The 24,130-nt window shown below is 32.2% G+C and overlaps 3 protein-coding genes across 5 annotated transcripts; 2 read left to right on the top strand and 1 right to left on the bottom strand.

Annotated features, from left to right (window-relative positions):
• Positions 1–2,546: 2,546 nt before the first annotated feature.
• On the top strand, positions 2,547–17,267 carry LOC138945072 (sodium-independent sulfate anion transporter). Of its 2 annotated transcripts, XM_070316271.1 has the most exons (11): positions 2,547–2,922; positions 7,651–7,979; positions 11,124–11,359; positions 11,822–12,023; positions 12,526–12,746; positions 13,269–13,614; positions 13,866–14,168; positions 14,470–14,615; positions 15,011–15,181; positions 15,293–15,446; positions 15,518–17,267. In XM_070316271.1, exons 2-11 carry the CDS (start codon positions 7,793–7,795, stop codon positions 15,556–15,558), a joined length of 2,007 nt encoding a protein of 668 aa, XP_070172372.1. In that variant the 5' UTR covers positions 2,547–2,922; positions 7,651–7,792; the 3' UTR covers positions 15,559–17,267. The 2 variants fall into 2 exon arrangements, with proteins under 2 accessions (XP_070172372.1, XP_070172374.1); XM_070316273.1 differs by lacking the exons at positions 11,124–11,359; positions 11,822–12,023.
• LOC138945075 (galactokinase) lies at positions 14,834–20,977 on the bottom strand. 2 transcript variants are annotated; one of them, XM_070316278.1, is made up of 7 exons: positions 20,756–20,977; positions 18,155–18,341; positions 17,811–17,953; positions 17,293–17,590; positions 16,793–17,117; positions 16,616–16,688; positions 14,834–15,173 (listed from the first exon to the last, which is right to left on the bottom strand). In XM_070316278.1, the coding sequence occupies exons 2-6, from the start codon at positions 18,330–18,332 to the stop codon at positions 16,619–16,621; spliced, it is 1,014 nt and encodes a 337-aa protein (XP_070172379.1). In that variant the 5' UTR covers positions 18,333–18,341; positions 20,756–20,977; the 3' UTR covers positions 14,834–15,173; positions 16,616–16,618. The 2 variants fall into 2 exon arrangements, with proteins under 2 accessions (XP_070172379.1, XP_070172378.1); XM_070316277.1 differs by lacking the exon at positions 20,756–20,977 and adding an exon at positions 19,358–19,630.
• On the top strand, positions 20,198–23,613 carry LOC138945074 (uncharacterized). The gene is made up of 10 exons (XM_070316276.1): positions 20,198–20,289; positions 20,789–20,978; positions 21,511–21,697; positions 21,783–21,918; positions 22,044–22,261; positions 22,322–22,382; positions 22,465–22,593; positions 22,662–22,994; positions 23,152–23,234; positions 23,325–23,613. Exons 2-10 carry the CDS (start codon positions 20,942–20,944, stop codon positions 23,449–23,451), a joined length of 1,311 nt encoding a protein of 436 aa, XP_070172377.1. The 5' UTR covers positions 20,198–20,289; positions 20,789–20,941; the 3' UTR covers positions 23,452–23,613.
• The last annotated feature ends 517 nt before the right edge of the window (positions 23,614–24,130 follow it).

Below are 24,130 nucleotides of genomic sequence, written 5' to 3'. Positions count from 1 at the left end.
GGGTTAGACTTACATTACGATAATTACATTCCGCGCTCATGATGCTCGTACGAGTCTTGCGCGAATGTAAAATGTGAACGTGCATGCGCGATGATGTAAGAGAGAACGGAAGCAATCGCGAGAAAATTTCAGCAAAAATTTCTGGTCACTACCAAAGGAAGACCGCGTTCCTTATCGCTAACGTTATAGTACATCAATTTGATGCCGAGCATCAAATTATGTAACGTCGCCGTTAGTAAACAATGATTACCACCATATACGATGCCGATGGAATATTCAGATTTTCTATATTTTCGTTCGTTTCTAAAAAAAGAGAAAGAGTTGAAAAAAGTTGAAAAATCTTTTTAATTCTTCTCTTATTACATCGGAGGATCGTGATAATATTGTATTTGTGTAATTGCCATCGAATTAAGTAAATTATCAAAATTCTTCTCATCTTCAATCGTATTCTTCTTATAAATTACTTAAATAAATAAAAAGTTTTAATATATGTTCTTATATGTGCGGGCCCGCGTAATGCGGGTGTACGTGCGTGCAAATAGAAGCGTATGTACATGCAAAAGGATGCAAAAGTACTAATTAAATTAATCGCTTTTTATCTCGTACGTAATTAAGAAGAAATTTCGATGCTAAGAAACACAAAAAGATTTGCAAAAATATTCTACTTAATAGCGAAATCCATTTTTATGATAATGTCAAATTATGTGTCCAAATTAATATAAAATTGCAATTTATATACTAATTTGTCTAATAATTTTCCATTCCATTTAAGAATTTATTTTTACCTTATTATTTGTATATACCTGTATCATAAAAAAAGATGCATAAAAAAACATATTCCTAACAATTTGCGAGAATTTTCTATTATACATGACGTAGTGATCATTCATATAAAGCAAATGTACATTATTACTAGTAAATTGACATAAAACTTTTGTTACATAATAATTTAATCTTGAATTCGTTATGTTTTAATTTAATTCTTACGATTTAAGGATACGTAACACGTTCCATAAAGCTAAGTTTACAAACATATGTATTCATCGCATTATAAAATATAAATCGGATCGATAAAACATACACACATGCATAGATTGCGCATTTATAAAAATGCAAATATTATGCTCAGCTATTTTATCGCTTCATCAATTAACGTATTTTTCTTTTTCTAGCTCTAGCAAAATTATACCAAGTATATATGCGATTGACTTTCAAGATCGCTACACTCCACCGCAGACACTGATTGCGTGTGCAAAATACGCGTCATTATAAATTCTCGGTACGATTACATGATCCGCTTTTTATAGTTTATTTTTAATTATTTGCCTTACCAAAGATTACACATGGATTAGAAAAAGGATAATAAATAAACACAATCTTCTTCAAAGAAATTACTCTACGTACACGAAGACTTTACATCTTTCGCAAAGATGCGTTAAACATTAAATTGTTCTAGATACGGATGAGAAGAGAGACTTTATATTTTTTGATCGTGAATTCTTTCTCTTATATTTTTGAGCACATTGGAATGCGATGTACATTTAGCATAGTAGCGGTTGGTTCATTTCACGATATCTTCTTATTTTCCTATTTTTCTACCCAATTATGATACGAACGAGAACTGTCATATGTAACACGTGCGAATGCGATACCACGTAATCAAATAAATAAATATACATAGCCATTATGATGAACAGGAATGATGCAAGTCATTATTACGAATCAGATTTACGTTATAAAACGCGAACTCGGTATACTACTGTATATACTGTATACACACGAGAATGCAACACGATGGACATTGTAATTGTTTTTGCGCAACAATAATTACAGGTCCGCCGGTAAATCCCCTTTACATAGAGTATTATATGTATATGAATATTGATAGCGCACATTCCCCCTCGCAAATTGCTCGCTCTCACTCCAAGGCACTCTCTTTTTTTCTCATCACGCGTGGCATTTGTCCCGCTATATTCAGAGATGGATCTAATTGTAAGATTTATGAAAATCAATAATTTTTTGATTTTTAATGTTCTGAATATATAATGTAGATGTAAATTAAAAAAAGAGACGCCACGTGCAATAATTTATAATTAAAAATATGTGACAGATATATAATCGAGTAGAATGCCTATGTATGCCTGTAAATTTGAAAAAGTAATGAAACTGAAAAAGTCGCGATAAATTACGGGAACAATTATTTCGTTATAAAGAAATGTTTATTTCAGATTTCAATAAGAAAAATCTTTCCTCGACGCATCCAATATATTTTACTTATAATAATATAATAAATATATATATATATATATATACAAACAAATTATTAGCTTTAATTTAGACAATTTACCAACCGTTCTTATCAATATCGCGAAGCACTTGCGATTACACAAGCGGAGAAGGATGATCTAGAGATCAGCGGGAGAATTGCCTCCTCCCAGTCCTCGTCCTCGGTGTCACGTGGCCTGGATACATGGTCCGTGACCATGGCGGGGCATCGGCGGGGCATCGGCATCGATCGTACGACATGCGACATACGACATACGACATGCGCTCGAGACTGCCGACCGCAAAAGTAAATTCGCGACTGTCAGATCGCACACACGGCAGTGTCGGCACGAGGTGAGCGAGCAAACGCACCGCTTCCGCGCCGCGTCGCCCACGCTTCCTTCGCTTTTTCGGCACATTCGCGCGACAGTCGCGCGCGGGAAAGCGTCTCGGTAGCAAGCAGCTGATCGCTTGCCGAGTAGAGGAGAACGCGGTTCGCGAAAAACGATAATAAAACACGCGCATCGTCGAAATTCCGCGCTTTTGCACCAAGGACTTGCAAATTCGGCGCGCACGCCCAAATGACGAAACGATGAACGCGAAACATAAAATTCAATATCTTCGCGCGTAATATTATACGGAGACAATATATTAGGGGTGAGTATTGATACGATTAATACGCGGGAAAATAACAGAGAAACATTGGTATAATAAATTTAAACTCTCGTAAATATAATTCAAAAAGAGAACTCATACGTGTTGATTCTAGGAGAGATTATGTATTTCATATATAATAGAGCAAATATATTTATATATAAATATCAAATTTTTAAAAAAATTTCTTATTACGATAAATTTAATTTCAAAAATAATATAAAATAAAGATAATGTTTGATCTAATGCGAGGTGCAATGAAAAAGCAAACGCGGTCGAGGATATTTAAATGATTTGTTTGACAATTTTTTTTGTACATATATTAAGAATGTGTCGCGCGCGCGCGCGATTCATTGACTATTGCAGGCTCGCGCGAATAAAATCGACATATGAAGAAAATGCTCAAATGTCATTACGAATTTGGATGTCACACCTTACTTTTGCGAAAAAAAAAAAAAGCGAAAGAAATTGTTTGCGCGTCATTGTGCACATTTGCATATATAAAAGAATACCGATCAGCCACGTTGAAATCGCGGCAGAGAAAGCATCATCCGCTTTTATGTAGGATTATAGGCCTTCTAATAAACTTTCGCAAATAGGCTCACTTTACCGTGCGGCGATTGTGGAGTGAAACAGGCAAAATGCGCGAAATTCATCGTGATATTTTGCACGAGCGAAAAAACGAAAACGTGCATTCTCAAATTAGATACACACAGGAATACATAAGAGACGTGTATCGAACAATATCTTTCGGTTTTTTTTTGTTTTTTTTAAGGGAAGACGGGATGTGTATATCAAGTATCTTTTTTTTTTGTAGCGCGTATAAATTGTTAAATTAAAAAGATTTGCGAATGAAAAATTGTGTATAAAATAAATTTTATGAATTTTTTGTCTTTATTAGTTTGTTTGTACAAGTTGTTGTATTCTTAAATTTCGAATTTTTTGTTATTAGAGATACTTTTAAAACAATCATTTGAAATATGCGAAAATAAGGTTTACCGTGTTTAATCCTTATTGTATTTGATTCTTCACACGCATTGCACACGCATTCTCTTTAAAGAACACAAAATTAAAATTGTATAGTTCCCTTTTATAAGTTTTGTAAATGTCGTATGTTATACTCATATTAATCGATCTCGGCTTCGTTTATAAAAGGAAACCTTGACCAAAGTGTGATATTTTTTCAGTTACGGTGTCTGACGATATTGGAGGTAAAAATCGCTATGATAGACCTCCGATACACTTCCTCGTGTTGCAATCGCGTTTACGAAATTTGCATGTTTCATTAATTTCTATCCTCTAGGTATATTTTTTTAATTTATCCTTTATAAAAATATTCCAAAAACAACGGAGAAATTTAATGAATGGAAATGAAGAAAAAATATGGAGTATCAAGAAAACACAGGGCACATTAATTTGAAAGACGGAGCCTTAGATTTTTGAATCTCGATTTCGAACATTTAAAAAAATCTAAAAAAATTCGTTTGAATCTTTTCGAGACAATTTTCAGTCATTTTTAAAAATCGTGTGAGATGGTTAACTATCGATATTGCTATCGCGATTTTTGCCATCTGCGGTTTTCGTCTCCAGTAATCGACAATATTATACTATGATTATAAATAGACACTTCTTATAAAGTCTCAATTAAAAGATAATGTCTCAAATTGTTTAGTGGGAATTGTTTAATCGTGTTAGCTCGAATGTCTTAGAAGAATTGCTTACTTTGCACATGATAGTTATATATATATATGTCAGGGATGTTTCAACGTCGGGAAACGGTATTCCGAGCTAAAGCTCGAAATTACAATCGTCTGCTTACCACAAAGACATTCAAGGATTTCCAGGTGAACTGTTCATTTCCTCGGTTAACGCGGCATGATTCATTGACGATCCATTTAAAAACGTGGACAGCTATTCGCCGCGACATTCTTTCATCGCGTGCAAAATGCTTGAGCGATGAATCGCAATTAATCCGCGCGATAAGAGCAGCCTAATGGCAAAAATTTCCGTTTTTCCTCTCCATACGTGTCGCATTTTTTACGTTGAGAAATTTATTGGAAAAACGTGATATTTCTTTATCCTCAGACGAACATTTTAAAGTAGTGAAAAAAATTATACGCGTGTTAAATAAATTGGAAAAATTATTTTCAACGAATATCTACAACAAATAATTTAAACAATAAGTATATTTCAACTTCTAGAACCGCTCATTTAAAAAGGCAAGGAGTTTGGTAATTTGCTGTTACTGACAATCATAACGTACGATTGTATATATATTTATTATTTCGATAAATTACACATAAGAAGATAAAAAAAATATTCAAAAATTTACTATAACGATATATTTGTATATTTGACATTAAAGCAATTAAATTAAGATGAAGTAATTAAATTAATCAGATACATTATTAGTTTAAGATATCAGTAACGACTTAAATGTTACGATCGCTAGGCAATAACGTACAATAATATTTTAAGATTCGTTGTTATAAAATATCGATAAAATATCCGAAATCTCTCGCTTATTCGTATATTTAATGTATACGCTCTTTTAGATGGTAATGAAATATTCAAATCTTTGTTTTATCTTTATATATAATTTTAAATCGCCGGTGACAGAAAGTTTTGCAAAATCAAGAAATTTAATAATTGTGATGAATCTCCTAACATGAAGTAAGAAAATCAATGGTGGCGAAACATTATGAAAATGGCATTATAATCCTCCCAAAAATCCTTTCAATACTTCCATTTGTGAGAAAATACAACAATGTTTGTCAAATATTTATTACGTAAAAATGAAAAGTAAGCGGAAGCATAAAGATAATTGATACGAGGAAAAGTTTGAATAATTTTTTTAATGATCTGAAATCGAAACATCATACGCAATTTGATGCAAATTTGTTGAATCGAAATTTAATACAGCCAAAAACTTTATCGTTTATATATCTATTTATAAGAATTTCGCAAAATTACGTAAATGAAACATGTATGTATTTTTGCTGCAAGTATACGTTTTTTATTATCTCAAGAAATACTTAAAAGAGAACGTATGTGATGCATACATTTATATTTCTACATTATAAAATAAAATACCTTAAAAATGTAAACTTTGACACTAAAAACCGGATTTTAGCGCCAACTATATAAAACGTACATGGTAAAAAAATTTATTCCATAGAATGCGAAGGCTATCTCTCTTATTTTAATAATTTAACTAATCGCAGAATTCTCGTATCGTTTTATTGTACAATACTATGTGAATGTTAAAATTGCTAGAAAATGAAGAAAAAATTGTTAAACAAATTTTTTTCAACCGACGATCGCAATGTGCTCGATATCGTTTTACATAACATCACATTATCCGATGCGATAGATAAGCAGTAATGAGAACGACGTTTATATTCGATACGAGGAAGGCATGGCTAATCAGAGTATTTTTCAATAGGAAATTAATTACGTAAACATCTTGCCGAGACAAATTTCAGTCCGTATGAAAATTTATGCGATGGATGCGATGGTATGCGCATTATCGTATTCAAAATTTCGAAAAATATTATCCGTGCTTTTCTCCTACGTAAAACGATTTTGATGGAATGATATTAGATTATACACGCGATTCGAATAATTTTCCTATACGCTTGTCTTTCCACGTTGACTTGTTATTCATCGTATCATCATCAAACAGCGGTTTCCGGTATCGTCACGCTTCCGCCTTCTAACGAGCTCGATGCTCGAATAAGCGGCGAGTCATGAAATAGCTTCGATTTAATGTGATAACTCGTTTTACTTGTCATTTTTTTTATATTATATACCATATATATATATATATATATATATATATATATATATATCGATTAAAAATTATCTTAGAATATTGTTTCAATAATTGTGTATCTGGCAAGATGCGATCTTTCTTTGAACATAATTTTATTTTGGGTTTGGAATCAAATAGGTACACCTACCGATTGTCATATCTCTCAATGTACTAATTAGATTTATAATTATTTAAGAGACTTAAAATATATATGATGATTATTCTACGCTTTCTCTTTAACGAATTATTTCTTAATTCGCACCGCGCGTATTCGCCGTTAGGCCGACATCCGCTCCTTTACAAGTATTTTCGCAAAGCTGATTGTAAAATTCCGTCAATTATACCGCCCTCGTTTGCCAACGCCACGTTTTTTGCCATCCATTTGAAAAATCTATGTTCGCACGGGCAATTGTAAGCGCAATATGCAAACTGATGCACATTTATCTCATTGAAAGAAATTTTTAAATTGCTGTTCTTTTTTTTCCCACAAGAGAGAAAGAGATTTTTAACAAGAAATAATCTATCGCATATTCTTTTACTTTAATTATATTATTAAAAGAAACGATTATCTATATGTTTATAAGTCTATTTATTGTCAAAATATTATTATACTGTATATATCGAAATACAATAAATGTAAAACAAAGTAAGTTCACTTATATATGTAAATATAGAAAAAAATTATGTAATTATTTATACGTGAAATTGCCGGTTCCTGGAAAATAACCACTAATAAATGATTGCCTGACCAAATAGTCTCTTAGAGAGAAAATACCTGAAAGTCGCAGAAATTATCTCAGCGAGCGTGGGAAATGTAAATGAAATGAAATTAAAGCGACAAGCAAAAAAAAAAAACTATAGAGCACCAATATGTAATAACAACAATATAAATTAATGCGCTCATTTGTCCGTTTCAGTCGCCGCGTGAACGAGAGCTCTCGACACAATGGAATCCACCTGAAGAGCAGATACACCAGCTTTACATCGATTTACGTCGGTTTACGCGTCTCTTCCGAATTCCACGCTTGATCGATTTCGTCGATCTCAGGCAACCGCGTCATGTCCAAGTATAACGTCAACGAGGAGTACGATATGGAGAACCGCAGGGAGGTAACATTGACCGGCTTCAGCATTAACGCGATTGACGATGTTCTTCGCGGCAACAATAATGAATTGAATGGCCTAAACGGTAATCCCGGCGGTGCTCACGCCATCACCAAAGACGCGAAAATTGTCAATCTCGAAGGTGAGAGTTACCATTATTTCTATTATTATTATATCTTAATTCTTTACGCGCGCGGAAAGAAACCAACTTTGAAATATAGTTTTTCGAAAGAATATCAAATAGAGATATTCCACAAAGGATGCGAGACGCTGAACTTAAGGGGAAAAAATATCTCTCGATATTTTTCGCGTTCAAGGAACATTGACTCGGAATTGATCGAAAAATATGACATTTGAGAGACAGTAAGGGATAATTCTATACAATGTATCCCCAGATTAGAGACTTGCTATTATTATTTTTTTCTTTTTTTAATAAATACATCGCGTCGCAGAATTGTAACTTTTCACATAAAGTGCGTGTAACTCCATGTCATGAGACAACTCGTATGAGAATTTCGTTGGCGTTCAGTGAACGCGAGAGTGGAAAACGAGAAAATAATCGGCGTGTGTGATTCAAGCCACGACACATCGCGTCGTGCAGCCGCGAGCGGCGGCGGGAACAACGGCAAAAATTGACAAAAATAACCGTGCACCGTACGCCGACCTTCACTTTCACGGTTAAACGGTCGTTTTTAACGCTGTACGACTGTACGCTATTTATAATTGGAAAAATTGTTTCAAGGCACATTACCTTTATCACGATCAGCTTATCCGCGTTGCGCGTATGCGTTTATGCACGCTTAATGTAAGTGACGCATATCGCTGCGATCTTTTTCCTAATAATTTTCTTAAACAGATATGATGGAAATTGGCCAAGTACTTTTGTTTACAAATAATATATACGTACAATTTTTTCCGCACGACAAATAATACAATATTATAGCCGAATGCAGAGCCGCGACGAAATCTGCATCGAAATCTATGAAATCGTATTTATAATTGAAATACTCAAAGCAAATTTATTTACAACAGTGAGACCTCTAAACATACGGAAGATGCGGTGAAAAAATATTGCATTGTGTTTATATAAGAATCTCTGCAAGTTTATATATAAAAATCTGTCATACCGTTTGCGCATTGATGTTTTTATATTCTTGCCATCGGTATGTTGATTTTATTGTGTAAAAAAAATGAATATTCCCGATATTGCATAAATAATCGATGCATAATCGATTATTTTGCAAAAAGTAATATATTCCGATTATATTCAGAATATAGAGAGTTTTACAAACGCCATATGTGCCGTCGTTAATACACGCATATCGCTTCGTTTCGAAATATATTTTGATCGACATAGAAATGCGTTTTACGCCTTAATATATCTTATCATTAGCAGCGATATAAGTAATTGTATCTAAATAAGTCATTATCTCCCAATCTACATATGTTTTTTTCGCATAAATCATATATTTATATCGAGAGATACTTATATTTTCTATATATCTCATTCATATACCATAATCATTCGAACAATAATCGCTCACATCATAAAACAATCAATGTTGACATATTTATAAATAATCGAAGTTGTGAAATGCAAGATGGCACGTTTATTTTTTTCACACTCTCTCTCTCTTATTATATTCAAAAAATATTTTGATTGAATTTTAATATAATACGAGTCACCAAAAAAAAAAAAAAAATTATTAATAAACATTTCAGTCTATTAATAGTAATAGCAGACGATAAAATTCAAGATAAAGATAATGAAATGCAATCTTAACGAATGCATCGACATGCATGTTGACGCGCGATTGTTGCAATTTAATCGTTGATTAATTAGCGTAACAACATAATCCGCTGTTAAATTTGCAGACTCGCGTCCTATCATTCGCGGTTGATTAAGCTTCGTTATAAATTATTGATAATGAGTGAAATGAAACTTATTATATTCTGCATGATACTTTATGATAATGTTGATGAAAAAAGTATCGATAAAACGTCGTGTTGTATTTACGTAAACTGCGATAAAATCGCATGACGGATAGGCAGATGTAATTTTTTCGCGTCGGAAATACTGAATTTACGGAAACTGGCACCTTGCTCAAGTGTGTCTGGTGATAACATGGAAGTAGGTATCCTTGAACTTTGCGCATGACGTTTTTGAAGATGCGACGCGAATTAAGCACGGCTTCTGACATATCCTGATTAAAATCATATTAATTATATATATATATATATATATATATATATATATAATATTGTAATTTTTTATAATTGATTACGTGATCTTATAAAATACAAAAATTTTACAAGAAAGATATTTTTTTTAAATATGTTTGAAATTTTAAACTTTATATCTTTTTTTATGTCCTACGTTATATATTTTACATTGGAAAATATACCTTATTCATACGAGAGAGCATTTGACTTCTTGCTTCTCATGTTAAATTTCAATAATTTTATTGAAAAATCTGAAATAAAAATGATTTTTGCGTGTATTATACGAATTGTTCATTACAATATTAATTTTTTAATTAAAAACATTTCTTTTTACCTCGGATACCCGCTACTTTCTAAAGCCGATATTTGAAAAAGTCAACGCATTCGTCACTTGCCAAACAAGCTCGACGCGTTTATCAAAGTGAATGTCAATTGATCAGAGGCATCCGGTATATTGCAGAATGATAAGTAATAATTTCAAAATACGTCGAATAATAATTTTCCTTGACATCTACATTCGGCTCAGGTGTTCCCCTTTCTTTCATTAAAAAACTGAAAATATGAATAATTTCACGAAACGGTGCTGATAAAAATAAAAAAATAAATAACATTATCATTCGCGTTGTTGATATGTTAACATAACAGTGGCATATAGAACGTGCCATGAAGTAAAAACGCTATTACATTTTGTAATCAAGTTTTTCCTGGCTTACCATATTTCTTTTTATTTTTGTACCTGCTATCTAAACTTTGATCTTTTCGATAAATATCGATTTTTTCTGCGCAAAAATATCTCATTCGCATTTTTGAAATCATCTTCCAATAAATTTTATATTAGTAGAAAACGATTAACCTGAGATATAATTATTGAATTCTATAATTTTGACAAACTCGCGAAACAAATGTACATACAAGAGACAAAAATCTAAATCTAAATTTTAAAATCGCTAAAAGAAAATTTGATTTTTTAAGATTTCTTTATAAACATATTCTTCTTATTGTAGTATACATGTTATTTGGAGCACTTTGTACATATATACTTTCCTTCTACTTTACTTTACAGTACCACAAAATTCCGATAAGAATACCTTGTGTACTTCCGGAAGAAGATGGCTTTCTCGACGAGCGAGAAGATCTTGCAGGAAAAAATTGTTGTTCAAAAGGATACCGATTCTAGCGTGGTTACCAAATTATCGAAGAGAATACATAGTGAGCGATCTAGTGGCTGGTATTACCGTAGGACTCACCGTCATACCGCAAGCTATAGCGTATGCTAATGTTGCCGGACTCCCGTTACAGGTACATCCTCATTTTTAGGTCAAAACATTTATCAATCATCATCGACTTATTTTTCCTACTTTTTTGATTTACAAAAATTTTTATTTACTTCGAATGCGCAATATTTTCTAAAGCTGATATTTGAAAAAATCAACGCAATCATATATTGAAATATAGATTTAATAAAATAAATAAATCATGTTTATTAAAAAGATCCTACATTACTCGAAAAAAAAAAAAAATAGGGAACATTTGTCATATCCTAAAAATTGGGCTATTTTCAAATCGCTGAAACTCGATGAAAAATCATCGTAGACAAAAAATTAAAAAAGGATTTTGAAGCTTAAAGTTTCAACTTTAACGCTCTATCGGTGGTTTTTAAACATTTTTTTATCTTTCTTGTTTGTCGCAATTAATCGAGTGAATAAAATTAATGACGATTAAAGAGAAAAACGTATAACATTGTTCTAAACATTGTTAAAGTATGGACTCTATTCGTCCTTCATGGCCTGTTTCGTGTATACAATTTTTGGCTCTTGGAAGGATGTACCTGTAGGACCAACCGCGATTGCTGCGATTCTAACGAGAGAGACATTACAAAAGGCCCATCTAGGACCCGATTTCGCTGTATTATTGTGTTTTGTTTCGGGCTGTGTTTCCCTACTGATGGGCATTTTGCATTTAGGTAATATTCCAAAAACACACAACTCATGCAGTTCGCAAGTCATTGCATTCGCGATTGTACACCAATTAACATAACTTTAACATTATTCATAAATGATATTCCTATTTAATTTTTACTTAATAGATTTTAATTCAAAGTATACATAGTCAAATATCCATATAGTGGAGTGTACTTATATATGTATTTTGAATCAACTGACCGCTCGTAATGTAATGTTCTCTTTTTGCGATATTCTCCTACATTATATTCACATTTACATAATAATCACGTACCACGAAATGAGAAAAACAGAGCCGCAACATATTCATTTTGATATTAGGATAAATGTGGAGAGAAAATTTTCTAATAAAGAGAAATAATTTTCTTAATGACACTATATTTTATATTTTAAATATACAGTACACCCTTATTTTTTCTTATATATTTTTATATTTAATATATTTTTAATATATGTCTCTCGTGTGTCTTGAATTATTTTTACGCTATTCGATGTGTGGATTAGGATTTCTATTGGATTTTATATCGGGGCCGGTATCCGTGGGTTTCACATCGGCGGCATCGATCATCATCGCTACCAGCCAGGTGAAAGATATTCTCGGACTCAAAGTTACCGGTACTAAATTCGTGCAAGTCTGGCAAAGTATCTTCGAGCACATTGGCGAGACGAGACGTTGGGATACTGCTCTCGGAATTGTTTGCATAATCGTTCTTCTGCTTCTCCGAGTAAGTGCGACGCTATTTAAATTGTAACTTGTTGTTTAATAGTATTCGAATAGTCTAGAGATACGATGTAATCAAACAATTCTCTTTCGATTACATAATACAATTATTACAGCTTATATGATGTTTTTATTATAACTTTAATTTATTTATCTGCTATACTATGTATACCAAGAGTTGATTTCTTTATCTCTCAACGCAATATTTTTATCATGCACTTATTGAATGAATAATTTTTGTTGTTTTGCAACATATAATTAGATAACTATCAAGTATTATAAAATAACATAATATATAAATAATAATTATTATTATAATTAACCAGAGCTAATTATGAATAAAATTATTTTATTGCCTTATAATTTTATTAGTCACGTGCGCCAAAGAGTGCGACATGAGACAACGAAAATGATTTGTCTCTTGAAATATTTTGATGATGAAAATGTTGCTTTGGAATATTTTTGCTTTTTATATTTTAATAGCAAAGGAAATTCAAAAGCGATACTACTTTCCATGTATTGACAGAAGGTGAAGGACTGGCCGTTAACATCAAAAAATACCAAAGTACCGTCGCAGCTTCAACAAATCATTAGAAAGTTGCTCTGGCTGATTTCCACAGCCAGAAACATTATCGTAGTGATTGTCTGCGCGATAATGTGCTGGTTTCTCGAGAAACATCTCGGCGAATCACCCGTTATTTTGACGGGTCACGTGAAACAAGGACTGCCGGAGTTTCGTTTGCCGCCCTTCGAAGCTCAGATCGGGAACGAAACTTATACCTTCATCGACATGGTTTCCTCTCTAGGCACTGGTTGTCTGGTCGTCCCCATGTTGAGTTTGCTGGAAACCATCTCCATTGCCAAAGTATTCTGTAAGAAAATGTTAAAAAATTAAATTCTTTTCATTAAATAATTAAACAAAATTTACTAAATAGGAATAAAACTACGACTGTGATATAAAAGCAAAATGTGAAAAATAAAACACAATAAAAAAATAATTCTTCTAAATGATTATTATTTATATATATTTTGTCCCGAATAAACTTTGGGCTTGAAACAAAAAATTTATATTTTAAATAAATACACATTTCGCATTTCAAATATAATTACATGGGTGTTACAGCGGAGGGCAAGTCGATAGATGCGACTCAAGAGATGCTGGCACTGGGCGCGTGCAACGTGATATCGTCGTTTGTATCATCGATGCCCGTAAGCGGCGGTCTTAGCCGAGGCGCGGTCAATCATTCGTCCGGGGTAAAGACTACCCTCGGTGGAGTCTACACCGGATTATTGGTGCTTATATCGTTGCAGTTCCTCACACCTTATCTGTACTATATCCCGAAAGCCGCCCTAGCAGGTGTCATTATCGCTGCGGTCGTCTTTATGATGGAGTTTCAGGTGGTGAAGCCCATGTGGCGAAGCAAAAGTACGCTTCTTTTTACAAAACTAATACAAACGTAACGAAAGTCACGACAATAATGGGACGGAATAGAGTTTAAGCAGTTGCGAATAAATAAATATACATATATAGAAAAAAACGATAAAAGATAAAAAATCTTCTTGAAAAGAATTCAAGATGGATAAAAAAAATGCATCCTTCATTATAATTATTTTCTCAAGCCATTGTATCTTCAATTGACTCTTTTATTTCTATTGTAATGTTATAAGATCTTTTCTCAATTATTTGTCAACATCGTTTCTTTACAAACTATATAATTCATTTTTAGAAATTGATCTCATACCAGCTGTGGCTACGTTCCTATGTTGCCTTTTTATACGACTCGAATTGGGCATAGTCATCGGCATCGGTATAAATCTCCTGTTCCTACTTTACGCCTCGGCTAGACCGACGTTACGAGTTCATAAAGCTACGGTGAGTTTACAACACCATGTAAATGTTATGACATATAAAGTATTTTCTTATTGCCAAAAAATAATAACAGACTGTTTATAAATTGGAAACCAGTTTTTCTTAAAATCTCTTTATCTTGATTAAATATCAATTTCAAAAACTAATATAACTTAATATAACTCTGGCTAAACATTTTGCAACATATGCATATCATCTTTTTTATATTTTTAAGTTTAAATTTATTGTATTTCATACATGTATGTTGTATTTATACGAACTTTCTTTATATTATACATATTGTGTACATCTTTAATTAGGAAATAATTAAAAAAAAAGATTCAAGGAAAATATCTTTTCGAGACGCAGTCATAATTACAACAAATTGTTGATACATTATCTCTTTTCTTTTTATACAGAGTATTAGTGGCTGTGAATATCTTGTAATAACTCCGGATCGAAGTCTGGTGTTTCCAAGTGTCGAATACGTGCGAGCCGTCATTAGTAAGCAAGGATTGCGAGAGGGAACCGCCATGCCCGTTGTAATAGATTCCACGCATATCCAAGCAGCCGATTTCACCGCTGCAAAGGTGAAAACAAAGATCTTGAAGAAATAAATAAAACAATTTTAATTACTCTTACTATGACACGCTACATTGATCAAATATTCGCCTCTTCATCATCAACTTTTTCATTTACAGGGTATTAAAACTTTAATAGAGGATTTTGCTAAGCGCGGTCAGCCCTTAATCTTTCATAACTTAAAGCCGAGCGTTATCGAGATCTTTAAAGGTGTAAAACCTTCGGGGCTCACGTGCAGTTCTAGTGAACTCGAACTCAACGACTGCCTTAAAGGTAAATCGATTTTTATAATGATTTTTTTACGTTTTATTTTTCTAAATATGTATTACATATTTTTATTGCAGAATACACAAATATTTCAACGGAAAGTCTCAATCGATATTAAAAACATGTAGACAAAGAGATATGGATAATTCGGATCGATTTGTCCTTTCTTGATAAATGTCAGTATTATAAAAATATCGTAGCTTTCACGCGTGACGGATAATATGTATATATATATATATATATATGTGTGTGTGTGTGTGTGTGTGTGTGTGTGTGTGTGTGTGTGTGTGTGTGTGTGTGTGTGTGTGTGTGTGTGTATTATTTATGAGAGTCAATATGAAATTAATCCGTCATTTGTAAATTTGCAATGTATACAAATGAAATATTTTTGTACTACTATAAAAGGCGGAAGCTTAAATTATAAATATTCCAAAGTTAATTTAAATTGAGTTAGGTAGGAAGGTATATATACACATAGTGACGAAGAGTCTATTAATTGATGCACACACATACACATACGTGCGCATAATTAATGATACTGAGAAAATAATAATTTTATATGGATAAAAAGAAATAGATCAAAAATGTAAAACCAAATTTTTAATTGTTTTTATAAAATTTTTATATAGTGCTTTATTTTCAAGAAAGACAAATTAAAAAATTATAATATCTTTTTCTCTATGTTATTCATATGACTTTTAAATATTCATGATAATATGCACGTCATATATAAATTTTATATTTTAAAGTGATAAAAGATCAAGCGCGACGCGATAGTATATAAAAAACTTTCTATAATTTTCCGTTTTTTGAAGTATGTGTTCTCAAAAAGAAAAAAACTACATATATGAAAAAAAAAAAAAAAACATTGTGTCCTTTCTATCTATTTTTTTATAGAGAAAGTTGCTCTCTTCTTTGTATATACAATCGGAAAGATAGTGATTCTGCAATGTGTGTACGTATGGACCATTCTATATCGTGCGTTTGATAAATATGTGAATTGTGATGACATTCATATTCACTGTAAAAAGATCTTATCGTAAATATATTGAAATTTCGCCCCACACATGTATCTTGGAAAGATAATCGATTATATATTTTAAAATATCTCACAATTGTTAACATACACGACATTGTAAAAAATGAACATATGTATATTTAAGAAATTAACATACCAATTAATTCACGTTGACTTCTCGCGCACCTCCGGACGGCGTTGCTACGTAGAATGCAGGTACACCAGAGTATCTATGACCAAAAAGTTTTTTTTTAGTAATATTTATAAAATAATGCAAGAAACAGAGAAAAGGAATGCCTAACTTAGTATTATAGATCATGAAAAAGATACCAACTTTGCTTTCATATGTTGGATCGCCTTATTAACCGCATCTCTTTTCAATAAAGTGACAATGCAACCACCGAAACCCGCACCTGTCAAACGACTTCCTAACACACCGTCCACTTCTCTAGCCGCCGAGACAAGTGAATCGAGCTCCTTGGAGGAGACCTCGTAATCATCGCGCAATGAATCGTGACTCTCGTTCATTAATCGGCCGAATAACTGAAAGTCGCCTTTTTCGAGCGCTATCGCAGCGTCTTGGGTACGTTGAATTTCCGTGACTACGTGACGAGCTCTTCTCACAACGCAATCGGACACGATATTCCGTGATATTAACGCTAAAAACACATTATACAACATAACGTAGAAATAATCAGAAAACAGAATGTACGTTTTATTATTATAGTTAATTTATTATTTTCATTGTATTAAAATGATTGTACAAATTATCCATACTTAATAAAATAAGACTCAATCGAGGAATAATAAAATTGAAGGAAATAATGTCGTTACCTAGGATATCTTTCATATCCGCGTCTCTCAAGCTCTTCTTGCCCAGCATTTTAGCAGCTTCGTAACAACAATCTCGGCGCTCACAGTAGGCACTCGAGCTCAACTTGTGCGGCACATTCGAGTTTGTTACGAGAAAGACATAGTCGTCTATATATACTATGGGTATCTGCTTAACAGTGAGATCTCGGCAGTCAAGTAGAAGAGCGCAGCCTTCCTTGCCCATTACCGAGATAAACTGATCCATTATACCGCAAGGCACTCCAGCAAAGTCGTGCTCCGCTTTTTGACATGCCAAAGCCTATATATATTCACTGATAAAAATATTTTCACAGAACATTTTCACAAAATATTTAATTAATTAATCAATAATCTTTTTTTAAATGGCATTAATAAAAAACAGCTCTGCAAACTTAATTTGTAATTGTCTATATATATTTTGCGCGCGCAGCCGTTTATTATTACGGTTATTATTTATATTGCGAAGTTGTCAAAACCAAACAATTTCTTTAAGCGATTACTTTCTGTTCTGGTTTCTCCGGTTTCTTCCCGCTCAACGTCTCTAAGAAAGTATACGTCGCTACTTCTAGAGCCGCCGAACTGCTGAGACCAGCGCCCGCTGGTACAGTCGACACAATCACAGCTTTAAACGCAGGTACATCGCCTGCAATGTGTATTGGTTGCATTATACATATAGAATATCCCAAAACTATCTCTCTCGCATACCTATTTTATTTAGTCGTAAAATTCAACGCGTTTTCCTGTTTAAAAATTGCACAAGAATTTAATCAATATCGCAAAACGCTATCTGAGCATGTAGGAATTAATTACACAATGAGCCATAAAAACTGTGAAAGCGATTTACAAATAAAATTGGCGATGCATCCTTTTATATAGTTCGCCCACTTTGGCTCCCCCGGTTTTATATCAGCTCGCTTTCCTGCTTCAAATTCGAACTCGTTTGTAGCGTCGACTACGTCGCTCAAAGAAATAATTTTGCTCTTTTGACCATCGTGAGATTTCCCGACTATCACCGTGACCATCGGTAGCGCCTGATAATTAAATTAGAATATTAAAATAACTGAATAATTAAGTATATTTATATATAATATTAAAATAATAAAATATTTTATATTAACGTTAGAGAGAGAGAGAGAGAGAGAGAGAGAGAGAGAGAGAGAGAGAGAGAGAATATTGAAAATATATCATTGGATATCGCGGCAAACCTTATTAGTATTATTTTAAACTTGTTTAATAATTTTTACGTGTATGTATTATATGTATGTATAAATAGAGATAACTTTTGCGTTATTGTATTTTTTGTCATTAAACTAATATGTAATAATAGAATAAAAAGTATTGTAAATTCAGAACTTTCAGTTAATGAGGAAAAATGCAAGGGCAAAGTTTTCATATAATAGCAAACATAATCGATAAAATCTGAGATTATAAAACATAAATATTATTTTATAATAACGTTGGATTGTGATTCGCGTCCCATTGGAAACGTTTGAATCGTTATCAAAGTGGCGCGCTAAGCGAACGTTTATCAAACGATATGAACTTCGTTTGCATCTTTTTTGATTATGTAAGCGACACGACATTCATAGTTTTTTGATTATGTAAGTAACGCGTCGAGAAAAATACAAAACGATCGCGTCACACGATATCTGAATATCGATGTAATTTATAATTATATATGCACATTAGATATTGAAAAACATTTTCGAATAATTTACATGCGCACGCGCGCGGATGTATATTTTACAACATTATAATTTAATAATTCACACAACTTAAGAGATTGATCTTAAATCTTCTTTATTCGCATCATATGCATTTCCTGCATTTTTGGAGTATAATATATTTCGAGGGAAAAGAGAGGGAAAAAAAAACAAAAACAAAAGAATAGAAAAAGATTATAAAAGTTACACGTGATTCGAAGTAAAGTTTCATTTTGTTTCGCGCTTTATGTTTTATGTACGCTTGAAACGAAATGAGCAATAAATTTGGATGAGAGAGTAAGAGGAAAATAAAAGAGTACAGAAAAGTTCGGCAAAGTATTTACAATTGGCAACACGAAGCCCTCGTTGTAATCGGTGTGCTCGCCGATGAGATTAACACGACCCGGTGCGTACACGCAGACGGCGGCTTGCTCGTTAAATTTCTCTGCGAAGATTTGCAACGCTTTCGCTTTGACACTGTAAACATCCGGGACCGATGCTGCCATGCTAAATTTATATTTCCCGAAACTTTCGAAACAACAAAATTATGTTGGAACTACGATAGAAAATGAGATAGAGATGACAACTGTGCCACGGTTGACGGTCGTAAAGATACTGATAATATAAATCTTCAAGCCTAAAGCCCGTATCAGACTATCGCATTGAAAATAAAAGATTGAAGATTAAAGATTGGAATTTGACTAATCAGAACAAAAAAAGGATTAAAATTTCTTTCCTCCGATTGATCAAATTTCAATCTTCAATCTTGAATCTCAGTCTTCGATACGTAGTCTGATACGGATTTTAATAATGCGTTAAGTTCGTGTCACATTACGCATTGCGGATCGGATCGGATTTGGAATACGGACTGCGAATCGTCATCCATCCAATCAGAGCGAAGTAGCCAAGGATCTGATTGGCTGATTAACGATTTGCAGTCCGTAATCCAAATCCGATCCGCGTCCGCAATGCGTAGTGTGATACGGGCTTAACGCATTATTAAGACCGGTACTCATAGTCAGTTCTTATATTTAAGACCATCTTAAGCACAATCTTAAGATGTCCTAAACCAATCACAGAGCCGTATTAGCATCTTAAGACATTACTTAAGACGGTCTTGAAATAAGAACTGGCTATGAATACCGGCCTAAAGAGGGTCTAGAAACACTTTAGAGCTTTATTATCAGCGCAATATATTTGTCTGTATTACATGAATCGACACGTGTCGACACGCCGTCGACTTAATTCAACGACATAATCCGGCTCCTCTTTTTCCGTAAATAAAATTATATAAAATATAATATTGTAAGACACGGTACACACACACGTACACAAGCGAGTATTAACGTCTCGGTGTATTTTGTTATTGTTATTTAAAAAAGATTCGCGTGAATATATAAAAGTCTTTCTTAAATATAATTTTATATTTTATATATATCTCAAATTACATAAAAAATTGCACATATAGAAACATATAGAAGCTTGTCATATTTTTTTTTTTTATGGATATTGTCAAATGTTTGTTTTCTCTCTCTCTCTCTCTCTCTCTCTCTCTCTCGTCCAGCTTTTCATAAAAAATTTTTTATTAGGTAATGTAAATAGGATGAGAGAACACACAATACACACAATACACACAATACGTATATGTATACCTATTATATATGTATTAACGCGATGTTCGATCTTCAGCGAACGCGATTATTATATATATATTATATATACATATTACTATCATACTTTACCTATATGTGTATATATACTTTCGCTCTCGCTAGAACAATGCAATGTAGAATGCAGGTATTATCGTTGACGAGACCGAGTTAATATACGTACAAGTCAAATCATGGCGATAAAATAGACTTTCTGTGAGGGCATATTATGGGCATATTGCAGGTGATTTAACGGCAATATTTCGTGAAGAATGTGCCATGTCGGTCTCGGATCCTCTCATCAAAGAGCTGAAAGGTAATGTCGCGATTTAGTAATGTTCAGTTTCGTAGGTTACATGTCTCATTACTATCCGAGAAGATTTACGGTTTCCTTTCATTTTATACAGTATATGTAATTTAAAAAGAAAATGTTATCGATATGTAGTTTTAATACAAGTTTAAAATATTATATTTTTATTTAAACATTATATATGTATGTATATGTATATTATGTATGTATGCGAAATTTATACAAATGTTATATTTTAAAATTAATTTAAAATATTAAACTTACAAGTTCTAAATATTTCCCTATCTGCACCGAATCAATTTTTATTATCATTTGACGATAATATTATAGTTTATATTTTCATGTTTTTTTTTTTTTTTCAAGAAATAAATAATATACAGTCCTTTTTTCGTCGATGATATATATTCCATTATCATAATTCTGTTAAATTTTATAATTTTTTGACTCCATCTCTAACGAAAATTGATCATAACAAACATTATTGTGTAGTAAATATGTATTGGCTCATTAATCTAATATATTCTATATGTCCTTTCAGGATGGACTCGGAAGTTGATGGAACATACCAAGGAAATTAACGATGAAAATGAAGATTTGTTTCACTTTTGTAAATGCTTTGAAAACTGCTTACAAAAGGGCTTACTGCCTTGTTTCGATAACGTTGGATATTTAAAAATACCTTATGCATGGCATTGGTTGATGTATGTTGCTGAAAAAAATTATAGGTAAAATAATTCCTTTCTATTTTCTCTAATATCCATGATTTATAATTTATGCTTCTTATGTAATTTTTATTAATACGATTTTTAGCTCCTATAATACATTCTCTTTGGTGGTAGAACAAGTAAAGCAAAATTCGAAAGTACACACGTCTATTGGACGAATTCGTTTCCTTATACGAGTATGTCTAGTGCGAAAATGCCTTCATATGCCGATAGAAATATTGGTGAGACATCTTCTGCTGAAATGCACTCACATATATACATACACATACAAAACATTATATATATATATATATATATATATTTATTTATTATTTAATTATAAGAATTTATAATTTTGTCTATATAGACGAGAATACCAACTTTAGCTACAGAGTTTTACAACTTAAAGAGCATTCTGGGAGATGACATTTTACGAGAAATACTACTCTCTGTATTATTGCAATGCAGTAAATTTAATTTTAAGCTAAATTTAAGAAACGCAGCTTTCTTGGATGACACCTGGCAGATGCCGTCATGTGTAGCTTTAGAACTGGTACCTTGCAAAAGTTTAGGTATTTCTGTATGGTAAGTATTTCTTTTGATCGCAAGAAAATCAGTGAATCCTAATTGCTACTGTTGTTGTAGTTTCACCAAAGAAAAGGCATTAATTGTCAATGTTGATGAAAGATCAGTAGCTGCTGAAGATGTAAGAAAAAAAATTTAAATATCTAATAGTGTTTACAATTACAAGTAATTTTAATTTATTTTACATGTTGCATATAAATCAGAATAAAATTGAAATCGGGGATGTACTAGATGAGATAAATGAAAATGTTATAAATGGTGATAGTAAGGGAAAATTACGTAAAATTATGAAAAAGGCTAGTGGACAACCAATAATTTTACATATCATCAAAGTACGTATATGAATATCAATTAAGAATGAGAAATTTTTATACTATACAATTATTATATGTATTTCTAGCGTCGTACTAAGAAATCCCTTGAACTTTATGAACCAATAGTACATCTTATCAAAAGTTCGGGTATTGAGACCATGATGTCTTTAATAGAAATATCACAATTGGACCAAGCAGAAGCTAAAAGAGATCAAATCTCTAGATTAAAAAATAAAACATTAACTAACGGATTTTTGGTGAAATATTGTGGTACTGTGTATGTTGGTACAGAAGGTGATATTAAACAAATTGAGAAAGCCATTTGGCGTTTATTAAAATCAGGAGAAGTAAAGCAAGTGCCTGTGAGATTTGAATGCTTAGAAATTGGAATTGTAGTAACTCAAGAGATAGATGATCGAGTAAGTTAATTAAAATGAGTAAAATTAAAAATAATTAGAGCTAATAAAAGTAATAATTTTTAAATATTATATATATATATAATTATATATAATTTAGATACATAAACATATTTTAGAAATATGTACTATATCAAACAAAGCAATGTTTATTTTTTAGATGATATGCAAACAAAGTTATATGGAAATCTCGTCATGTGGATGTACTGCCAACATCCCAGATTACTTTGCATTTATCGCGGGGTAAGTTATATCTAATTAATATCAAAATGGATTGCATAATATTGAAAAGTTATATGTAAGCTTTATCTTGTTTTATATATTTTGTCTTAGGGAGACAAATTGTAATATGGCAACAAAATTTGATGCTTATATCTTTTATCATCAGAATGAAACTGAAATTCAACGAATATTACAAAGTTTGGGACAGGGATTTCAACGTACTCATTTTGCAGTATAATATATATATGAATTTGTTGACCTATGCATATAAAAAAAATACTTGTTTGTATATCTTTCTTATTTATATTATTTATTAATTCTAGAATATTAGAAAATACATGATATATGCGCGCCATTTATTTCTTTATCCTATTATTTAATAAATGTCAAAATTAAGAAAAAATTTGCCGATACATATAAATGTATGTTATTTAACCTGTAGGATTAAAGAGTTTAAAGCAATTATTCAAAGTAAGTAATGAGTTATTTTTTCATACTTTGAAGCTAGATCTGATATAAAAATTCTACTTAACGAGTAAAATTATATAGAATCACTAACTGCTATAAGCCTCTGAGTATTCGAACAAAATATATAATCTCTGCAATGACAGTTTTTCAAAATTCATAGTAATTGTAAACTCGTAAAAAAGAGTTCCCTCATTCATTTTTTACAATTTTCTTTGCTTTTTAAAAGCAACAAATTAAACTTGCATTAAACAAATCACTCACACTGCTACTTACTTCAAAATAAGTGACTCATATACAGGAATAGTCGTGTTCCGAAATTCACCATAAGGCTGCGTTCGAAAACATCATTCGTGTGCACACGAGCATCGTTCTATCTTTGTTCAACTTTTAGTAAATAACTATGTATAGGGATAAGTAAAATCACATTACGGGTGGGGGTCTGATTGGAC

This window comes from Polyergus mexicanus, unplaced genomic scaffold (genome assembly GCF_030449975.1).
Source record: "Polyergus mexicanus isolate NDT 795.1 unplaced genomic scaffold, iyPolMexi1.0 SCAF_3, whole genome shotgun sequence".
Classification (NCBI taxonomy): Eukaryota; Metazoa; Arthropoda; class Insecta; order Hymenoptera; family Formicidae; genus Polyergus; species Polyergus mexicanus.
The sequence above is the reverse complement of the archived record's forward strand: the minus strand, read 5'-3'. Positions and strand labels throughout refer to the sequence as shown.

What these genes read in the sequence shown, in the direction of transcription:
- LOC138945072 (XM_070316271.1), top strand. Translation starts at nt 7,793, where the DNA reads ATGTCCAAGTATAACGTCAACGAGGAGTACGATATGGAGAACCGCAGG. An exon ending in TTGCCGGACTCCCGTTACAG is followed by an intron (nt 11,360 to 11,821) that starts GTACATCCTCAT and finishes ACATTGTTAAAG; the next exon opens with TATGGACTCTATTCGTCCTT. An exon ending in TCGTTCTTCTGCTTCTCCGA is followed by an intron (nt 12,747 to 13,268) that starts GTAAGTGCGACG and finishes ATGTATTGACAG; the next exon opens with AAGGTGAAGGACTGGCCGTT.
- LOC138945075 (XM_070316277.1), bottom strand. Translation starts at nt 19,519, where the DNA reads ATGGCAGCATCGGTCCCGGATGTTTACAGTGTCAAAGCGAAAGCGTTG. An exon ending in ATGCATCGCCAATTTTATTT is followed by an intron (nt 17,954 to 18,154) that starts GTAAATCGCTTT and finishes TACACATTGCAG; the next exon opens with GCGATGTACCTGCGTTTAAA. An exon ending in ATCCAACATATGAAAGCAAA is followed by an intron (nt 16,689 to 16,792) that starts GTTGGTATCTTT and finishes TTTTGGTCATAG; the next exon opens with ATACTCTGGTGTACCTGCAT.
- LOC138945074 (XM_070316276.1), top strand. Translation starts at nt 20,942, where the DNA reads ATGTCGGTCTCGGATCCTCTCATCAAAGAGCTGAAAG. An exon ending in GTTGCTGAAAAAAATTATAG is followed by an intron (nt 21,698 to 21,782) that starts GTAAAATAATTC and finishes TACGATTTTTAG; the next exon opens with CTCCTATAATACATTCTCTT. An exon ending in AGTTTAGGTATTTCTGTATG is followed by an intron (nt 22,262 to 22,321) that starts GTAAGTATTTCT and finishes CTGTTGTTGTAG; the next exon opens with TTTCACCAAAGAAAAGGCAT.